This window comes from Leishmania mexicana, chromosome 13 (assembly GCF_000234665.1).
Source record: "Leishmania mexicana MHOM/GT/2001/U1103 complete genome, chromosome 13".
In the NCBI taxonomy this organism is placed as follows: Eukaryota; Euglenozoa; class Kinetoplastea; order Trypanosomatida; family Trypanosomatidae; genus Leishmania; species Leishmania mexicana.
The window spans coordinates 546,108-565,637 of NC_018317.1; the positions used below are offsets into that span (position 1 = coordinate 546,108).

General features: G+C 58.7%; 3 protein-coding genes across 3 annotated transcripts; all 3 read right to left on the reverse strand.

Moving 5' to 3' along the window:
- Window positions 1-7,331: 7,331 nt before the first annotated feature.
- Window positions 7,332-7,748, reverse strand: LMXM_13_1580 (ubiquitin-conjugating enzyme-like protein; the record flags this gene model as incomplete). The annotated part of the gene is made up of 1 exon (XM_003873310.1): window positions 7,332-7,748. The coding sequence occupies one exon, from the start codon at window positions 7,746-7,748 to the stop codon at window positions 7,332-7,334; it is 417 nt and encodes a 138-aa protein (XP_003873359.1).
- A 2,609-nt stretch (window positions 7,749-10,357) lies between these two features.
- LMXM_13_1590 (conserved hypothetical protein) lies at window positions 10,358-12,610 on the reverse strand (the record flags this gene model as incomplete). Its single annotated transcript, XM_003873311.1, has 1 exon — window positions 10,358-12,610. One exon carries the CDS (start codon window positions 12,608-12,610, stop codon window positions 10,358-10,360), a length of 2,253 nt encoding a protein of 750 aa, XP_003873360.1.
- Window positions 12,611-14,078: 1,468 nt separating this feature from the next.
- Window positions 14,079-17,717, reverse strand: LMXM_13_1600 (conserved hypothetical protein; the record flags this gene model as incomplete). Its single annotated transcript, XM_003873312.1, has 1 exon — window positions 14,079-17,717. One exon carries the CDS (start codon window positions 17,715-17,717, stop codon window positions 14,079-14,081), a length of 3,639 nt encoding a protein of 1,212 aa, XP_003873361.1.
- Window positions 17,718-19,530: the final 1,813 nt, after the last annotated feature.

Sequence of the window (19,530 nt, forward strand, 5' to 3'; positions counted from 1 at the left end):
AAGGGACGCGGTACCACAGAAAAGAATGCACAAGGCTGTGTATACGGGTATGGCACCTCACACACGGAGAGTGAAGCAGCGTGGCAGGCAAGAGGCACGCAAACAGCACGAGAGCACGCAATAGAGAAGCGATCAGCACACACACGCACACACACACACGAGACGTTGATCAAATGAAAGACGTGAGGGATGCGGAAACACACGTACATAAAAAAAGGAGGACGAGAGAGACACTCACACCTGATGAGAGCGAGAAAGTAACTGGCGGTGGTGGCGGTGGTGTGTGTGTGTGTTGGGGGGGGAGTGAAACTCCTTTAACGGCAGAGGAGCAACCGACACAGCAGCCACAACACACACACACACAAGCAAGCCAGCACGCAACCGACACAAGAAACCCACAGAAGGAGCGAGGGCAGAGCAGAAGCCAATATACCTATATCGAGGTACAGAGAGGGAGGGAGAGGGAGATGTACAAGCAGGGAAAGAAACCAGACACGGAGCGCACCGCCGTGCGCAGAAGAGTGACGGGAAACCTGAACAACGACAACAACGTAGCGAGAAAACAGAAAAGGGAGGGACGAGCAGGTGGGGAGGGGGACACTCCTACGAAGCACAAAAGAAAAGAAATCGAGATGAGGGCCACAACCTTTGTTGACGTAATAGGGAGGCACGCAACGAGTGGCAGCAACAAGATGGGAGGAAATACACAAGGCACACCAAGAGAACGAGAGAGGTGCGACGGCCGTCTCGGGTCTCTCTCTCAGAGAGTCGACGCTCCTGTGACTCGTGTCTCTAAGAGTTCAGTCGGGAAACGACGTGTCAGTCGCGTCGCCGACTTTTTTCTGTGTGTGTGTGGGCGTGTGTGCAGAGCGAGGAGGGCACGACCAAGAGAGAGAAGGGAGTGTGTATCAATCTTCGGAAGCCGTATGAGGGTTAACCGACACTCTTGCCTGTGCGACTTTATGCTTGGTATCTTGTCTTTCGACGAGTCCGGAGAGCGAGAGAGCGTGAGAGGGGGAGAGTTGCCTCGACGCGCGGTACACGGCAACAGTGCAAAACGAAGAAAAAAACGATCAATGAAAGGAATGCACGGAGGGGAAGGGGGAGGGAGAAGAAAGAGGGGGAGCAGAACACACACACAAAACAACAGTAAAACAAGCGATGAAATCGAAGGAGTCGGGGTGATGGGAGGGAGGAGGGCGCGGCGAGTCCGCGACGACAGACACACACAGCGATATATAAATATAGATAGATAGATACGTATATGCAGATATATTTTGGTGGAGGTTGACAGAAGAGGGGGACAAAAAAGGATTAAAAGACACACACACACTCATCACACAGGGAGAGACACAAAAGTCCTTTTTTTTGGCGCTCGGTCCGCTGAGCTGTCTGCGTTATCCTTTTTTTTCTCTTGGAAATCGACTCGTGCGTGCCTCTCATTCACACAACGGCCGCCTCAGTGGTGTCGAGGGAATAGAAGGCCTGGGGAGCTTGGGGAGAAGACACGGATGGGATGGGAGGGGAGGCGGGGTAAGAGTTTCGATGGTCACTGCGTGCCAATCGAGGTGTCGCGAAAAAGACCCAGCGGGTGGTGTCTCCCTGTCCTTTTGTGATCAAGCGCGAGCGTTCGTCTTCTCTTTTTTTTTCTTCACAGCTGTGCTGTTGAGTGCAGTGCGTGTGTGTCCGACTCCCGCACTTTGCTCCGCTCGTTTCGCTTCCTCTTCCGTATGCGCGTGTGCCGTGACGAACACCAAAGCAGGTACAAGCGAAAGAAAAGGTTGATCAGTCGTGTAAGCACGCGCACAGGAGTGGTGCGGGTGCTTGAAGAGAGGCAACGCTGTGAGACGTCACAAGGTGAAGACTATGAGAAAAAAAAGGTGTCGCAAGCAGTGCTGCCTTGTTGAGTTGCAACGCACGAGCGTGCACACGTCGATGCGCACACCGAAACAGAGACAGCGCCACGAAGGGGAAACACGGTGGTCCTTCTGTGCACGGTGCGGAGGAAGGTGGATGGAAGGAGAGGGGCGGTGAAAACAACTTTGAACGTAAGACTAAAAGGGTTCGGCGTAACACGGCAACAAGAGGAAAAAAAAAGAAGGCAACAATCCAGCCCGGGGCATACTACGAACGTGCGTACCCGCTGATGGCAATCACACGCACAGACAGAGACAGAGAGAGTGGAAAAGACAGAAGGGAGAGAAAAACCCTCGAGCGCTCAAACTATGGATTCGAACGTGTAAGTAAAATAAAAAAGATAGGGAAAACAAGTAGTGCGTGTGGGGGTAGTGTCCACGACAGACGTATGAGTCGCTATCGGCGTGTCGAATCGATGCAGCCCTTTCCTATCGGTCAAGCGAACCAAGACCACTAAAAAAAAGAACGAGAAGCCCTCTCGCGTTTTGTTTCTTTTGCCGTGCGGCCTCTCAGTTGATTCCGTGCGCCACCACGACAATGACAGCACACATAAAGCAAAAAGAGAAAAAAAATCGCCCCACGTTCGACTACGCCGTCGCTTCTCCACAGGGGACTCTTTGCAGGCGGTGCCCCTCCGCTTCTCTGCACCCACCTACGCACAAGCGGGCAGAAGAGAGTAGCAATACGGAAAAGATAAGGTTGGCGGAAGCGTGTGCCTTGAAACAGTGCCGCCGGCTTCTTGCTTTCTTCTCCTCGTTTCTTGGCGGTGACGGCAGCGCGGGGCAGAGAGGGGGGGGGGCGTAAAAGAAAGCTTCCCCTTCTACTTTGATCGGAGAATGCGCGCCGAGTGCGTTTTTTTTGATGGTCGTCGTCTCTTCTCCCACTCGCGCGCTGTGCGTTAACCACCGCGGCCACCGCAACAAAAAAAGCAGAGGAGGATCGCAGGGCAGCGGGGCGACGGCAACGAATGTCGAAATAATGGCAGGCAATAGAGGGAGAGAAGGGGGCAGCTCGTCTCGCTGGCGGTGGTGATGAGCGGTGTAGCGTGTGAGAGCGACGCAAAGAGAGAAATCAAGCACACCTACAACGGGAGAGGGAGAGAGGCAAAGGTGGCAGCACCCGCAGGAAACCCAAAAGACTGAGATACCGTGGAAGGAAATGAGAGATGGAATACTGCAGAGGTGAACACTGTGTAGCACACACACACACAGATGGGGGAGAGGAACCTACAACAAGGAGCGAGTTGAATAGAATCGAGAGAGGGGGAGGGCGAGAGAGACACAGGAGCGTTTATGTGGGCACCGGCGCACGTAGAGCGCGTCGTCGGTACCAAGAGAGAATCACAGACGCAGAGTGGTGAAGGAGAACGGAGCGGTGAACACAACAATGGCACACACGCACACACACACACAGAAGACAATACGAAAAAGGGAAGAAGAAAGAAATCGAGCCACCGACCTGTCCGAGCACAGAGACCAACGCCCAGAGAGACTGAACAAGAAACGGGGGAAGTTACAGAACGAACAGTAAAAGCGGGGCAAGCACGTCAGGATGTGTCGGACGAAGACACACAAAGAAGGGCGGCACCCGGAGCGACGCACCAGCACACGGACACTGACACAAGCGCACACGTTACAATGCAAACGTGCTGTGAGTCACCCACACCCACACAAGCCGAAAAAAAAGAAGCAGGGATTGAGAAAATGAAAAGGCAGAGTGAAACGGCTTGATGTACAAGTCGACTCAAGAAACAGAAACACGATGAAGCACAGCTCTCCCACGAACAACGGAGGGAGAAGCGACAGAGGCGCCAGGGGGAGGGAGGAGGGAGGAGGGAGGGGACAGTCTGGAAACCAGCGCCGCTCCGACGTACAGCCGAAAAGGGAGAAAACAAGAGAGAACAGCCTCCGGAGGGAGAGAGAACACTTGCGGATAGAAGAATGGGTCTTGCAAGGAGCGGCGGATTGCAAAGCGGAGAAACTCCGTATGCTTTTCACCCTCGACGTTGGTGGCTCTCTTGATGGTGTGGGTACCTCAACCTGTGCGTAACCCGGATGTGTGTCTCGCCAAGATGAGAGGGACCCGAGGGGCGGGGCGGAGAGGAAAGGTGGCAACTCGAAAAGATTGACTTTCCTGCAGACCCTCCTCCCAATGTGGCCGTCACCTTCCGTACTGCCTTCCTTCTGTGCTTGACTGCAGCCGAGTGTCTGTAAGTCCCACTGCTCGTCGGTGGTATTGAGTGACGGGAGGGGGGGGGGGACGAGAGCGCGGGCGAGGAAGAGAGCGGAAGGGGCAACACACCTTGTTCGTCCCTGCTACGATCGCTCACTCTTCGTCTTCTTGCTCCTCTCTTTTCCCGACGTGCGACTCACAATTGCCTGTTTGAGTGACGATGCGCGTTTGGGAGTGTGTCGTCCTTCTCGCTCGCCAGCAGCTTCGTGCAAAGAGCGGGTGGAAGGCACAGAGCGGAGGGAAGGGGACGGGGGCGAGTTGGAGCTGAGTTGGACGAGCGTACGAATCGGGGATGGATGCCACGTACGTGCAAAGCAGCTGCGCGAGCTCACACAGGCACGGGCAGAGAAAATTCAGCAACAGGGACGAGATGTGTATATACAGGTATACAGAGAGAGGTGTATGTACGTACGTATGCGTATGCGTGCGTGTAAAGACGCCCGTCGCCAACGCGGCGATACGACGGCGAGAACACAAAAAACGACGAAGAGAAAACAAAGGCAGCCGAGTGAACGAGCGGCAGATTGATCGATGAGAGTATTGCTTGCTTCTGCGGGGGCGCGTGAGCAGGTATACGTGGAGGAGGAAGCCGGGGGAGGGAGTGACGTGTGGGGAGGGGGGTGTAAGTGGCAGGAGGTAAGGAACGCTGAGTGAAGAAAAGAGTTCGGCATGTGTTTGCCAGGGGAGGGGGCAGCACGGCCCCATGCAGCACTGTCCAAGCGGCACGCACGCTGTTGCATGAGGTCCCGTGGAGGAAGGAGAACCAGAAAACACACAAGTACACGCTGTGCACCCTCTTCGTGTTTCAGGACGCGAGCACAGAGCGTCACTACACCTCTAGTGGCACGTGTGCGCGGCTCGTTGCTTGCATCACCATGGGGTTTTGCTGCCGGCCTGACAGCGCTCAAAGCGCATATGTGCAGAGACCCCGACATCAATTTTTCTCTTTCAGCGTGTCGTTCTACGAACACGTCAACCAACAAACGTACGCATACACACAACCACAGCCCACCCGCCTCTGCTGCACTGCGGTTGAATCCTGGTCGCCGAGGACGAGCCGTCTGCCGCCGAATCGGGGCCATGTGCCTAGCGGGCACGCCTCGATTCGAGTGGGCCGCCTTCAGGGTCCTGCTCCAGGGGGCGGAGGCGGTGGCGTCTGTCGTGCGGGCAAGAGCGGCTGGTCCAGGCGCATGCCGGAGGAGCTCAAGGGGGAAGCTGGCCAGGCGCCGGCCAGGGCCCTCTCAGCCCCTGTGTCCTGCCTGTATGCCACGCTTTCGCCCTCAGTCGCCGCAAGCCGCGGCACCCCATAATATGGTGCGGCGGCTCGCCACACGGGGGTCTGGAGGACTCGCTGGCGCCATTCGGGATGCTCCCGTCACGCTTCCGGCGCCTGTGCCTCATCGGCGCACCCGGTGGGGCGTGGGAGATGCCGCGTATTTTGCGCGCATGCACCTTTGGGCTGATCCGTGTGGATCGCTTCGCGTCTTTTCCGCCCATCATTCGTGCCCCTCTCACCGCTCGATGCGTTGTCTGGGCGTGGGGCACCATGCCAGCTGTGCTTGACAGCGCGTGCGCACAGTGCTCGCATTGCCCGCCTCATGCGGCCAGCTTCAGGACAACGTTGCTGTCTGGGGATGCGGAGGACGCTGTCCTCACCTTCCACGTCCGTCGAGGACATGAGGGGCGTGTCTGGATGGCTTGCTCGCATGTGCCTCGGCAGGTTGGACGCTGCCATGAGTCTGCGGCGGCATGGGGCACTCCACCTCTTTAGTCCACACACCCTTAGCAGGGATGGGTGTTTCAAGTGGAAGGGGACCGTGCAAAAACACGTGCTGGCGCAGAAAGAGATGATAGGTTGCACATGGGTATACCCAGAAACAGCGTCAGACGTGCAGAGTTCAGCATAGTACAGGGTCCTGAGGACGGCGACACCTCCTCCTCGTCTTCACTCGTAATGTTGGTGCTTGCTTTCTGTCGTACGTGACAAACTCTGTCACTCACGCAGACAACCACAAGAGAGAGAGAGAGATGGACTCTGATGAGCGGGGAAGAGCCAGAACGAGGTATGGGTATCGAGAGAAGGAGAAGGGGAGAGCCCTGCGGAGGCACACTCACACACACACAAAAAAAGAGAAGACACACAGCACATCAACGGAGGAGAGTTCGGCCCACGCATCCCCCTCTTGCGCACATCGCCACGGAAACTATAAGCGAGGAAAGGATGAAAGTGCTACGTCAGACTTGGGAAAACCCCCAAGCCCCCGCAATGGCACGGCATATGGAGGAGAACCTGTAAGTGCAGAGATACATGCACACACACACAGACACACAGACACACGTTGAAGAAAAACAAATCGAAAAAAAAGAACACATGAGCACGAAGAGGGGAAATACGTCCGTGTGCGTATGTATATATATATATAGAGATATAGATATATATATAGAGAGTCCACAAGCAAAACCCACAGAACATCACAGAGCTGGACATATCGGCATACACATGCCCTAGCGACGCTGTCCTTCACCTTGTTAACAGTCGTTGCAGCGTGATTGTGCCCGAGCGTGCCTGCACGTGGTGCCGCTGGTCGTAATGCGAGGGAAGGGGGAGGGGCAGTGCACCTGTCTCTGTCTTCGTATATCTGCTGCCTGTCTTTCCCGTTCCACATACCACCGCGTCTGCGCGCTGCTGCTCATTCTGACCGCATTTTTCGCGTTTGTCCACTATTTCTTTACTCCACTCTCGCTCAGTTGATGTTCTCCGCCATCCCCCATCAGCGGTGCAAAGGACTGGGACCGAAGGCAAGAGAACAGCGCCACAGTGGTGCTCACCTCCTGCGATGGTGCCGACTTTCTTTTTTTTTTCGTACAAGTAGAGAACTCAAAGAAACACAGAAAACGAAAATATCGCAGAAGCACACACACACACGCAACCATCACGGGATGATGTGAAGAGGGGGAAGGTTGCGGACGAGCGGGAAGCGGTCCTTCGTGTGCCGCCGACGCTGCTGGGCGAACGCTCGCTATTTTTCTGGCATGCATTCGCTTAAGAGTGCTGGCGAATGTGCGTGTGTGTCTGGAGAGGTGGTGAGAGCACAGTTCACCGCTTCGCAGACACAGAAAAGCACCGAGACAATCAACAGTGGCTCCATTTCGCAGTATCACACCCGCCGGTAGACACACTCTCAGTACGTAGACCCCTCCGGTGGCTGCACCAGCTTCCGGTTCTGTGGTTGGGCCATCTCCTTCCGCAGCTCCGACAGACACAGCTCCATCGTTGTTCGGCGGTCCCAGTGCTTGAAGACGTGGAACTTCTCGCGATTCACCGTGCCATCGGAGTCGACGCAGGGCAGGTTCACCTTGCTGAGGAAGCGGATGTGCGGGGGCACTTTCGGGTAGTTCTCATCGCAGTAAATCTCAAGCGAGAGAATGCGGTACTCGAAGGTGGTGCTAGGGGGACCTACAATGGTGCCGTTCCAGTAGTGGAAGAAGATGTCAGCTGTGTCACGCAGACCCACAGAGACGTTTTGGTTGCTTCCCGTGCCCTTCTCGCCGGTCTCTAGCTCCTCCAGCAGGCGAAAGTTTCGCGGCACCTCGACCATCGTCGTCGGCTTGCAGGGCGAGTGCAAGTGAATATGTTGTCTGGGGAAAAGACCACCGAGGGAGGAGAGATCGCACCAGTGCAGCCACGACAAGAGCACACGGCAGCTAATAATGACCGAAGCCGCAGGGGAGGGAGGCAGTGGAGGGGTGTCGTAACACGCACACGAGAGGGGCCTGCAAGACGACCACGTCACTCCGAGAGAGAACTCTGAGAACGAAGGATCGAGTCGGGGACGGGATGGAATTGCGCTTAAGGTGGTAACTGGTAGAAAGAAACGAGATGTGACAAAGCCTAATTCCTGTGGAACAGACGCATACGCATGCGGGGTGCGGCCACCGCAGCGCGCACGCAGAGAGGGAGACGAAGAGACGAGTAACGGCGAAGGTGAAAGTGTGAGCATGGCCGGCACAAGGACTGTCTCTCTTGCCTAGCTCGGATGCAACGACGAGCGCGCGGTCTACCGTCACAACACGCAGCAATGCAGCTTTTTCCACAGGGCTGAACGGTTGCTGCTGCTGCGACGCAGCGCTAGAGCGGACGCAACTCAGTCGCTCAAAAAGGCAGCGCAAACACACAAATGAACGGTCCGCTGAAGCAGCCGCCCAGCACGTCGGTGGCACCACAGACGTGTGCGAAAACCCATGCAGCTGTTCATGGGCCGCGACCGCGAAACTGGAGACATGTATAACCGTGTTTGCTTTTACTTTCTCTAGTCCTTTGTTTTCCCTAATGACAAGGGACACCTCACCGTGGTATCACAGGGTCCAGGGACCCCTCTGTGTGTGTGTGTGTGGGTAGCCGAGCAGCCAGTATACCTGCCCATGCCGAGCCACTTCTGTCGGTGACGCCCCCCCCCCCAGTGCACACGCCTGTGCCATCCATGTGATGGGCGAAGCGTCCGCGTGAGTCGAGCGCATCCCACCCGACCCTCGCACTGCCCCCTGGTGTGGGGAGCCTGGGGACACCCCCGAGGGACGCAGCAGGTGGGGCGACCTGCAGAGAGGGTGTGAGCAGAGTTTGTGGCGGGGACCGTGCTCAGTGGACGGAGTCGGCGCACTGCTGTGCCGGCGTGTGCCTGCTGCTGCTTCTGCGCACCGCGCGGATGGTGGGGCCTGCGGCAGGGCCAGCGTGGCGGGGGAGGGAGGGGAGGGGGTGCAGTGGCGTTGAACTCATTTTGTATGGAGGAGAGCGTACACACCTTGAAAAGGCATAAAAAAGATGTTTTCTTTGGTAGCGTCTCCAATGTTTACATTGTGGCCCTCCCGCCACGCCCTTCCATGACGCGAGTGGCAGCGATAACAACCTCCTGCCCCTCCTCTCCCGGCCTCATCTCATCCCTGTCCTCGACGAGGGTTCATGTGCGCACGCACACGCCTACGCACATTCACACAGACAAAAACAAAGAGTAGCAAAGGCAGCCCCGCACCATGTCTTTTCTCCGCATCTCTTTCCTCTTCTTTCGCAGTTTTCGCATGTGTGTGTGTGTGTGTGTGTGTGCCGTCTGGAAAACGGCAGTGGCCGAGGCGAGAGATGGAGAGCGGGGAGCGAGAGAGGGCGAGGGAGGGAAAGAAAAGATGGAAGAAGCCCCAAGAGGGGAGCATGGAGTCAAATGACCGTGTTGGTACGAGGCACCACGACAGCAACAGCAAGACAACGCGACATCTCCGAGTCTGCCCCGCCCACCTCACACTCTCAGTCTCCTTGACCCGCCAACCACCACTTGCGCACTCGTCTACACGGCACACAAAAGTGCGCGCTGCCCTTGCAATCAGCAAACCGCAGCAACAGCGCCGGTTAGGGAGGGCGATACACGAAGACGTGTGAGCAAGGCGACGGCAAAGTAAAAAAAGCACCACCATCAGAAAACGCCTTTATACAAAAACAAAAGAAGCACCGAGCGAAATGATGAAAAAGGGAGAAAGATAACAAAGGACAGTACAAGGACGCAGCGCACACACACACACACGGAAGAGACCTCAAACAGAACGGGGGGGGGTGGAAATGCCAGCAAAGATGCGCAGCACAACACCAACATAAACGCAGAGGAGGACGAGGAGGGAGGGGAGGGGGCAACTCTAAAGAAGGAGAGAGAGAGGATCAGGTGCAGAGCATACAGCCACACAAGGTAACGGACACGGATAGAGAAGAAAAGGAAGGCAGCTCGGAAAGAAAGTGGCGGGAGCGGAAGCCAGGTGATATGCAAGCGCGGCGGCAGCAGCACACACATACTCGCGCGAGAGCACCGAGAACCGATGCCAACGCCCTCTTTAAACTTCTGAATTCTGCGCCCTCACACTTGCGCATCGTCTCTCACACAAGACAGGAAGCAACAAACGGGAAAAGCTTCTACGACAAGAGAGGGTACAGATACATGCCACCATCTTTTATCTGCCTTGCCAGCCCCCGTATAGTGCCCTACTCCCTGCGCTGCATCTTGGCATTGCCTCGCCGTACACCTCTTTCTTGGCAGCTTTGAGAACAGCGGAAAAAAGGAGCAACACCGCATACAGTCAGAGAACGGGAAAGGCTAGAGCAGAGATGCTGACGCGAAAAAGTGAATAAAGACAACAAAGACGGTGTCTCATGATGCGCCGCGCCGCTGCGCGACTACTCCTCCATCAGCTTTCCATCAGGGTAGAAGGTTTCGTCGCTGCCGTCTGGCCGAACCTTCTTGTAGATGCCGTCCGGGTACAGAATCTCTTTGCTGCCGTCCGGCAAGTGCTTTTCTGTCTGCCCAGTGGAACGGAACTCGAAGGCCTGCACACCATCCGGCATCTGCGTGTGCATCGTCTGCGCCGCGTCGTACCAGTAGGTGCTCTTTCCGGAGGGAAAGGTACACTTTACGTCGCCATTCGTGAAGTGCAGCGTCGTGTGTCCAGATGGCAGCACGACCTTCACTGTGCCGTTCGCGTAGTGGATTTCCCGCTTGCCACTGCGGTACAGCACCTCCTTCTTGTTCGAGTTGTCGCCCAGAGCCGTCTGCGACACGACTTCGTCCTCGCACAGCTTCTCCGTCGGGAACTCCTCCATGCAACCAATCAGCTCCTCCCGAGTGGGAACGTGGTGGCGCTTTATCGGCACCCGCGGGTGCACCGCGCTGACGGAGGGGCGCCGTTTGACGGATGAACCGACGGGCTGCATCCGGGGCGTGTGAACCGGGTGCCCCGACATCCTCCGTTCATCCACCGACTTCGCTGCAGCCGTTTCAGCCTTTCGAAGATCCTCCTCCTCACGGTGGCGGTGCGGCGTCGCGGCAGCGGCAGCGACCACAGAAACCCGGTGCCGCGTCTTTTTCTCCTGCTCCTCCCTCTTGCGGTCTGCGATATACCTCTCGCGCTGCCGCTTCCGCTCCTCCATCGCCTGCTCCTCGGCCTGCATGCGGTCCTGCATTTGCCGATTGCGCTTCTCGCGCGCCGCCGCCTCGCTGGACGCAGCACGGGGTGTGAAGTCCATGACGGCAAGAGGGGCCGCGCGTGAAGCCCGCCGCTCCCCCACCGCGGCTGCACCGTTGTTTTCATCATCGCCGTCCTCATACGATGCCGAGGAGGCGCGCTGAGCGGAGGGGTCGAGAGAGACGGACAGGCGAGAGGTGCTGCTTTGTCGCGTCGCCGCTGAGGCGGACGCGCCTTCGAGGCACTGCAGCTGCTGATCCTTCGCCATTGCGAGCAGTTCGGCGTTTCGGCGCGTCAGGGAGTCGATGTCGCGGCGCATGCGGGCCACCTCCGCCTTGTGTATGCTATGCGCCTCGCGCATCGTCGATGTGAGGTCCTCGAGCTGAGTGCGCAGCGAGTCGTTCTCCTGCGTCAAGCGTCGGTTTGTCTCACGCTCCGCTACAAGCAGCCCCGATACGTTCTTGAAGCGCTCCTCCGTGGCGCGCAGATCCTTCTGAGCATCGCGCTGCTCGCGTGAGCGGCGTTCACCAGCGTCAGCGCGCTCATCCTCCATTTGCTGCCGCGCACCATATCGGTACGACTCAAAGCGCTGCTTTTCACGATCGAGCTGCTGCCGTGCGTCCGCGTAGTGATTGCGCTCCTTCTGCGCAGCCTTGATTTCCTGCTCCAAGCTCGCGATGAGCTCGTCCTCCTCGCGGCTGCGACTGCCCGCTGGTGAGTGAGCATCAGAGCCTAGGGCGGGGTCGCGGTAGTAGGGCGCTCGACGGAAGTAGTTACGATCCTGCCCATACGATGGCGTGGCACTCGACTCCTCATACTTGAGAGAAGCGAAGCGCGGCGCCCCCATGGCGGCGCTACGCGGGGTGAGTCCACCATACCGTCCCAAGTCGGCCCCATTGGTGTCCGAGCCACGGCTGACGGACCGGCCGATGCCACTCGACGGTGCCGCAGCGCCGCCGCTGTAGGAGTCGCTATAAGGTGTCTCAAAGTAGTTGTCCGCCGGATGCTCCACCTCCGAACGTATCGGAGCCTGCAGCAGCGGCGATGGTGGGATGTCGGGGTTGACCCACTCCGGTTTCTTAGGGTTCGCTGCGCGGGCAGGTTGGCGTCGCTGCGGCGGCGCAGCGGCTGCCGGCTTCTCGGTCCCACTAGATGCGTTGGTGTTGGGTGGAGGTGCGCTCACGGCATGCGTGGGCGGAGGTGCCTTGCGGGGAACAGCCACCACCACCTCCCCGAGTGGGTCATGGCTCTTGGCATTGCGCATGTCATAGGCGATAGCCTCGCGCAGCGCCTTGGAGTCACGGCGCTCACGATTAATGTTGGTGCCGTCGGTGCCATTAGCGGTGTTCTTTGACGGCGATTCTGCCGTGGCCGCGGAATACGACAGACGCCCCTCATCGCGCCGCAGGAACTTGAACGACTCCTTCGGCTTGGGCTTCTGCCCTGCGAACACGGAGACGCGCGACATGGGCGCGAAAGAACGACGCGGCACAAAAATAATTAGCAAGGAGAGCCACAATCAAGCAGCAAAGAAAAAAGGGCAGCACACGCCGCGACGCCCAGCGAGGGCAGCCAAGGGGCGGGACAGCAAGAGCGATGGGGAAGAGGGACGGATATGAGAGAAGCACAAGACGGCGTCGCTCTCTTCTTGAACGTCCTCAGTCACCACTCCCGCTGTGGTAGCCTCTGCACTTGCGTGGACGTGTGCGTGCGTGTTTGTGTGTGGTGTGTGCTGAGGGGCCGCTCTCATTCCTCTACAGCGCAGGAAAAGGACACAGACCTGATTCTTTACTGTATTTTCCCCCTTTTTTGTGTTTTGCTCTGTCGTCCCCTCCGCTGATCTGCGTTGGTTGGATGGATGAAGGCACTTGGTCACCGCCGCCGCCGGTGCGAGGGGGGAGGGAGGGGTTGGTCGGTGGAGGAGGCCGGTGAGGTCGGTGAAGGGGGGAGGGAGTGAAGATGGTGAAAGCAGAGAGAAGGGTGGTTTCGATGCACCGCTCCACTGTTCGTCTGAGAACAAACTCTGGGCGCATGTGTCCTTTATAGTTCAGATGCACAGCGCAGCGACAGGAAGGCTGCCGTACACTCGTGCGACAGAGAGAGGGAGGGACTGGAGCTCCATGACTCATCACGAGCCGAAGGCACTAGAGATGGCGGATGAGACGCCGGCATTCACCGCTGCTAAGGATGAGCCAAAGATCACACCTCCGAAAAGGGGTATTTCCCCACCTGCCACACATACACACACACAAAGCCACCGCCGCTTGATCGTGGCACTGGCGCGACATACCCTCAGCCAGGCAACACGCGGGGGGAGGGGCCAAGAAGAAGAGAGACTCATGCGCATCCCTACCTAGTCTGCTCTGCGGAGGGCTCCGAAAACGAAAGCAAAACACCAACGCGAACATACTCAGACACGCAGAGCCCTGACAGCCTCACTGAGTCTGTCGTGCGTACTCTTCCGGTCCACGGCACCTTTCTAGAGGGTGAAGGTCGAAGGGACGAGGGCGCAGTAGTCGTAGTCTATGCAAAATAAAGGAACACGAGAGCGAGGAGGTGCGAACAAGGGATACCGCACAGCGCCCATCCACATCGGAGACGCAGGCACACGCACAAACAGTTATACACGCCCCATCCACACAGAAGCGCGTCTCAGCCATGATGTACGCGGAGCACCCCTCCCCACAGGCACATACCCACCCACCAAGATAAGGCAGTTGATGATACACTCTATGCGACCGCACACACACACAAAGAAGGCTAAAGACAACCCTCATGCTCGCATCAACACCGCGGCCTTTTTCGCACACGGTGCCCCCGATCAGTACGAGTGCACGTTCGCAGAGAAGCAGCACGTCGGCTGACACCACGAATCTCGGACGCCACCCTGTATTACCTACGCACTGATATCCGAGCGACCGCCTCTCATGCCAGCACTACATATACCGGTCAACGTAGCGACCACCCTTGTGAGGCATCTTGGAAAGCGAATTCGCTATCTCGGAGCCCGTCGCCACCGCTATCGCCGCAGCATTGGTCACCCTATCTCCGGCAGCGCTGCCCTCCTCTGACGGCTTTGGCACGAATGCCAGAAGGAGACAAGCGAACACGTAGTAAATGCTGAGAAGCACCATCACACACACCAGCAGCGGGTTCGCGATGAGCCACCAGAGCGGCACGTGCGCTGTGGGCTGGACACTGCTGGAGTGAAGCCCCAGCGTGTCTTGCGACGTCCCGTGTTCTTCCACCGCGCTTGTGTGCCGGCTAGCCATGTCCTGGGCGATGGACTCCATTCGCTGCACAGCCGCTGAGGTGGTGTCCGCCACGCTGTTCACGACAGCTGTGATCTCCGTCGAGTGTGTCGTGAGATGCGTCTGCAGCGTGGACTCCACTTTCGCGTGGTAGGAGGGGATCAGTCGCTTCTCGGCGGCTGACACGTTTTCTGCCAGTGCCGTCTGTACAGCCGTCTTCAGCTCCACCGCGGAGCGGCTCGCTGCCGCCTCCACCAGCTTCGACGCACGAACGCCTTCGTCGTTTTGCTGAGAAGCGATGCGCATCATCGTGGCGTCCAGCAGTTCCTGGATGTCGGCCAAGGAAGGAAGCCCGCTCGTGTTCCCCCCCACGTCGTCGATCTTCGCCACAAGCGACTGCACCGCCGCCGCGATGTCGCGCTGCAGTAGCTGCCCCTGGCTGCCCAGCTCTTGTATGCCCCTTTGCATCTCCTCCTGCACCCGCTGCACCTCTGTATGCACGACGGACTGCATCGTCACCGGCCCCGCGCCTGTCACGCTGGTTTTGCGCACAAGAGCCGCTTCCTCCTCTTGTAGTTGCCGCAGCCCCGCAAGTTCGTCCTGCAGCTCCTCAGCGGCAGCACTTGCGCTCTTGCCGGCCGACGCGGACGTGAGGTCGCTGATAAGTTGAGTGACGCGGCGGAGACGATCCCGCGTAGCTGTGCGAATGCGAACCTGAGCCCCCTGCTGCTCCTCAGAGAATCCGATAAGCAACGGAGACGGCTGCAGAAGCTGCACAGACACCTGCTGCTCGTGGATTGCCTCCTGCATCGCCGCCATTCGGGCCAGCAAGGCGTCAGTGCGCTGCGCTTGTTCCTTCTCGCTGCCAGACACAGATTCGCGCAAAGCGGTCAGCAATTCCTCCTTGTGTGCCTGCGACATAGACTGGATGGAGCCCTGCACGCTGCTCAGCTGCGCCCTCATCTCTGCACTCGTGGCGGTGTCACGCACGGCCTCCATGAGCTGGGCGTCGCGGCCCTCGAGTGACTGTGTCAGAGATGTGAAGCGATCCTGGAAAAGCGCCTGCAGTGTGTGTCTCTCTGACGTCTGCGCCGCGGCCGCTGCGGCAGAGGCGCTGCTGAACTGGTCGCTTGCCTCCAGCAGACGCGCCAGCACTGACGAGACGTCGGCAGTGCGGCTAACTTCATCCAGCCGTTCCTCGAGCCGGCGCAGTGCCGCGGCGTGAGCCTCCAGAGCGGTACCCATCGGCGAGAGCAGCTCCCCGATGTCCGACAGCGCGGCGGCGGGGGCGGCTGGAGCCGGCACATCTGCCAAGGCAGCCGCCTTCGCTGCCCCTGCTTCCTTCACCGACTCCCGCACCGCCTGCACATCCTCCTGCAGCTTTGCAAGAGAGACGCCCGATGCGGCGGCCTCCTGCTGCTCGCGTACGGCGGCCGTCACGGTTTCCGCGAGCGACGCCATCTTAGCCGTCAGGTTCGTCTCCTGGAGGCTGAGCTCCTCCTTCATGAAGGTGAGGACGCTGTCAATGTACTTGTACATGGGCGTCAAGTTCACCTCGGGCGTCTTGCCCACTTGGGTCTGCAACGCCTGCAGCAGCTCCCCGCGAAGTGTCGCGAGCTCGTGCGTCGTTTTCTCTATCAGCGCCGCCGTCGCTGCCGGTGACGTCTCGATGCTGACGGAGCCCTGCTCTTCGGCTGCATGCTCGGCCTTCAGCTGACGCTCCGCAGAAGTCCGCATCTCCTCCAGCTGCGCTTGCAGACTTGCCGCGACGGAGGTCGACACACTGTCGGCGATGTGCAGCAGCTGTTGCTCGATGGCGAGCTGGTTTGCGGTGTTCATCTTCTCCACCTGCACAGAAAGCTCCGCCCACCGTGGAGAGAGCACAGCCTCCACGGCGTCCGTTAGCACCTCCTGCGAAAGCGGTGCGGGCGGCGGTGCAGCTGCAGGCGGCGCCGCCGCGGCCTCCCCGGCTTCTCGAAGCGCGTTAAGCTGATCCTGGACGGTAGACATGGCAGACTGCAGAGCCTCCTCCGTATGCTGCTGGATGGCGGCTGTGACGCTGTCGCTCACCACCTGCGCCACTGTCATGAGTTGTTGCTGCGCGTCGTCTTTATGAATAGCCAGCATGGAGCTTGTCGCCGACACATCTCGGCGCAGCTGCTCCAACGCCTCCGCGATCTTCTGCTGAGCCCCCTCCGGCATGCCACTAACAGGAGCTGCAGCAGGCGATGGAGTAGAAGCGGCGGCCGCGGTGGTTACGGTGCTACGCAGCTCATCGAGCTGACGCTGTAGAATCTCCTGCATGGCCCGCAGTGCGTCCCGGGTGGCGGCTTGCTCTTTGAAGACGTCTCCGACGACCTCGTCCACTGCCGTAAGACGGCTTTGCGTCGACTGTACAGCGTCGAAAACCTTTTCTATCTCAATCGCCATGTCCGCGTCGGTGGCGGCGCCGGCCGTGATCTCGCCGCTGGTGTCCTTCGACTTTGCTAGCTTCTTCACTTCGCCGGTGATGGTGCGGCGCAGTTCATTGGTGGCCGACTGCACCGCACTTTCGATACTTTCTTCGATCGCCCTCATGTCGACTGTTGTGCTGGCAGCCGCGTCACCGCCGCTTTCACGCGCCGTCAGTCGCTCCTCAGCCAGGAGGTCCTTGATCAAATTTGAGAGCTTCTCCTGCTGCTCGGCGGCCGCCATCTGAGTCGCCTCCACGACGGCAGCGCGGAGCTCCTCCGACGCCGAGGTCACCGCTGGTGCGTCCCGACCCGCTACCACGGCCGTGATGCGCCTCTGCAAGTCCTCAAAGTGTGCCGCTGTGCTCTCCTCCAAACGAGAGAGTTGATAGGCCATGTCGCTGTTTGGTATCGGTGTGTGGGTGGTGCTGGAGGGCAGAGTGGCACCCGTGAGCTGCTCGGCAACGCGCGCGCTGACCAGCCGCGCCACCGCCTCCGCATCGATGGGCATTGGGGAGTGAGAAGGGGCGACGCTGGGGTTGTCTCGCTCCGCGGCACCCTGTCGCTCACGCACGATGCGGAGTTGCCGCAGCTCATCGTGGATGCTATTGAGCACGATCTCCGAGAAGTTCTTTATCTTGTCCGCGTACGTGACGTGCAGCGCATCCAGTTGCTGCCCGGTGCGCTGTTCCACCTGGTCCACAACGAGGTTGGCCACAACTGCCAGTTGCTCTTGCAGACACTGCTCCATTACCTCCCGTTCAGTGGAGCTGATGACATCAATGTAGGAGGCACCGGTGCGGTGAGGAACTTTGCTCTCGTAAGCTCCGTGCGGCAGTACCGGCGTAACACGCACACCGGCGAGGTTGGGCATCGACAACGCCAGCACAGCACGCTGTACCTCTGCGTCCTCTGGGTGAAGTGTCACCTCCACGTTCAGCGCTACATACTCCGGAATGCCCTTCAAAAGATCGGAAGAGGGGCCATAGCCGCGAGTGCGAATCCGCAGCGGCCGAGGAGCGCCAGAGGGTGGCGGTGACGGTGCCGCATTCGCCGTGGCGGCAGCGCGGCTACGCGTGCTGTGGTGCCGCAGCGCGGCTACTAAGTGGAGAGGCGCCCGCGCACTGAGGCAGTGGGGGACCGGCGTGTACACCCGCTGCATGAATCAAGCGAGGGTACTCTAGCGTCGCAGTGTAATGCACCTTTAGGGGGGAGGGTGTTGTCGTCTCTTTGCTGCAGGCCGTGCGCCTAAAGAGCAGGATCTGTGTGCTGCCCCGAATGGCAAAGCCGGAAACAATAGGGCGGAGGGGAGGAGTCCACAAGGAAAAAGAAAAACAAGAAAAGTCAGCGCTGCCAGTGCACGCACGCGTGTGTGTGTGTGTGTGTGTGTGTGTCAGCCCTCCTTGCACCTCCCCCCTCCTCCTGAGCCAGTTCGTCTATGACAGTCTGTTTCTATATAGATTTTTATGTAATCTTGTGCGCTGATGTCTGAGCTTGCTTGTGTGTATGTCTGTGGGCGGAGGTTGTATTTTTGGCTGCGATAGCTGGCGGGCAACACGGACGTGCGGAGGCAACACAGTAGGCAGCACAGCGAAGCGGACACCAACACTCACAGAGCCACTGGTCAGTCTACCAAAAAAAAGTGATGGGGAGAGAACCAAATGGCCACGCGTCGCTGATGTACCGACACAGAGGCACAGGCAGACACACACATACACACATACACGTGAGATGTGTGTCGCTCCCCTCTGTCCGCTCGGTTGGGCGCTCCCTTTTTTTCTGTTCGACCGTCTGAGTGCACCTCTGTTAACTTGGGCGTTGGTGTTGACGGCTCTGAGCCCCCTGTGTGTGTGTGTACGTATGCGGGGATGAGAGCGGGGCCTCTTTGCGGAGACTATGTGTGTGCGTCCACACTCTTGCTGCTGACGGCCGCAGTGGAATATGAAGGCGCACGAAGCAACGAGCGGTCATTGTGAAGAGGGGGAAGGCGGAGAAGAGGCCCAAGAGCAGAAGAGGGGAGTGATTAGAGGAAAGGCACACACAACAAGATACGATAGCGACACAGAGCACGTACTCACGACCAGGCTTGCAAGAGCCCGACACGTCACTGACCCAGAAGCACCTCGACACTTAAAATACACTTCTGGCCGCACATATCCACCAAGAAGCGAGATGGGCCACGCGAAAAGACGATATGGCGTGTGGAGGGAAGCGGAGGGGAGGTTTCAACGGGTACGCAGCCACCATGCGCCGCCGTGCCGCACCAGGAGTGCTACTCGACGGCAGGAAGGCAAAGAGCCTACCACGCCAGAGACAGAGCACCTCAACCGCGTGCGCGGTGCGCACCACACCCCTGCTCCCTTCCCAACACACACGTGCACATGTATATTATTCTCAGCCACTATGCGTCCGTCCTGGGCCCTTGTCCAAAGCACGACAATGCCGTTCGACCTCCAAGCGGAGGGGGGTGTATGTGTCTGATTTCTCTGCTCTCTTTTTGGGGGGATGAGGGGGAACAGCATCAAGGCAGAAGATACGCGCGGGTGGCAGAGGCCCGACAAAGGTGAACGAGAACAGAGAAACACACAACAACAACGCGAACAGCCCAACCACATACGACAGACACACGCCAACACGGAGAAGAGCGAGACAAAGTGAAAGGTGGGGAGAGGGGAGAGGGGAGAGGG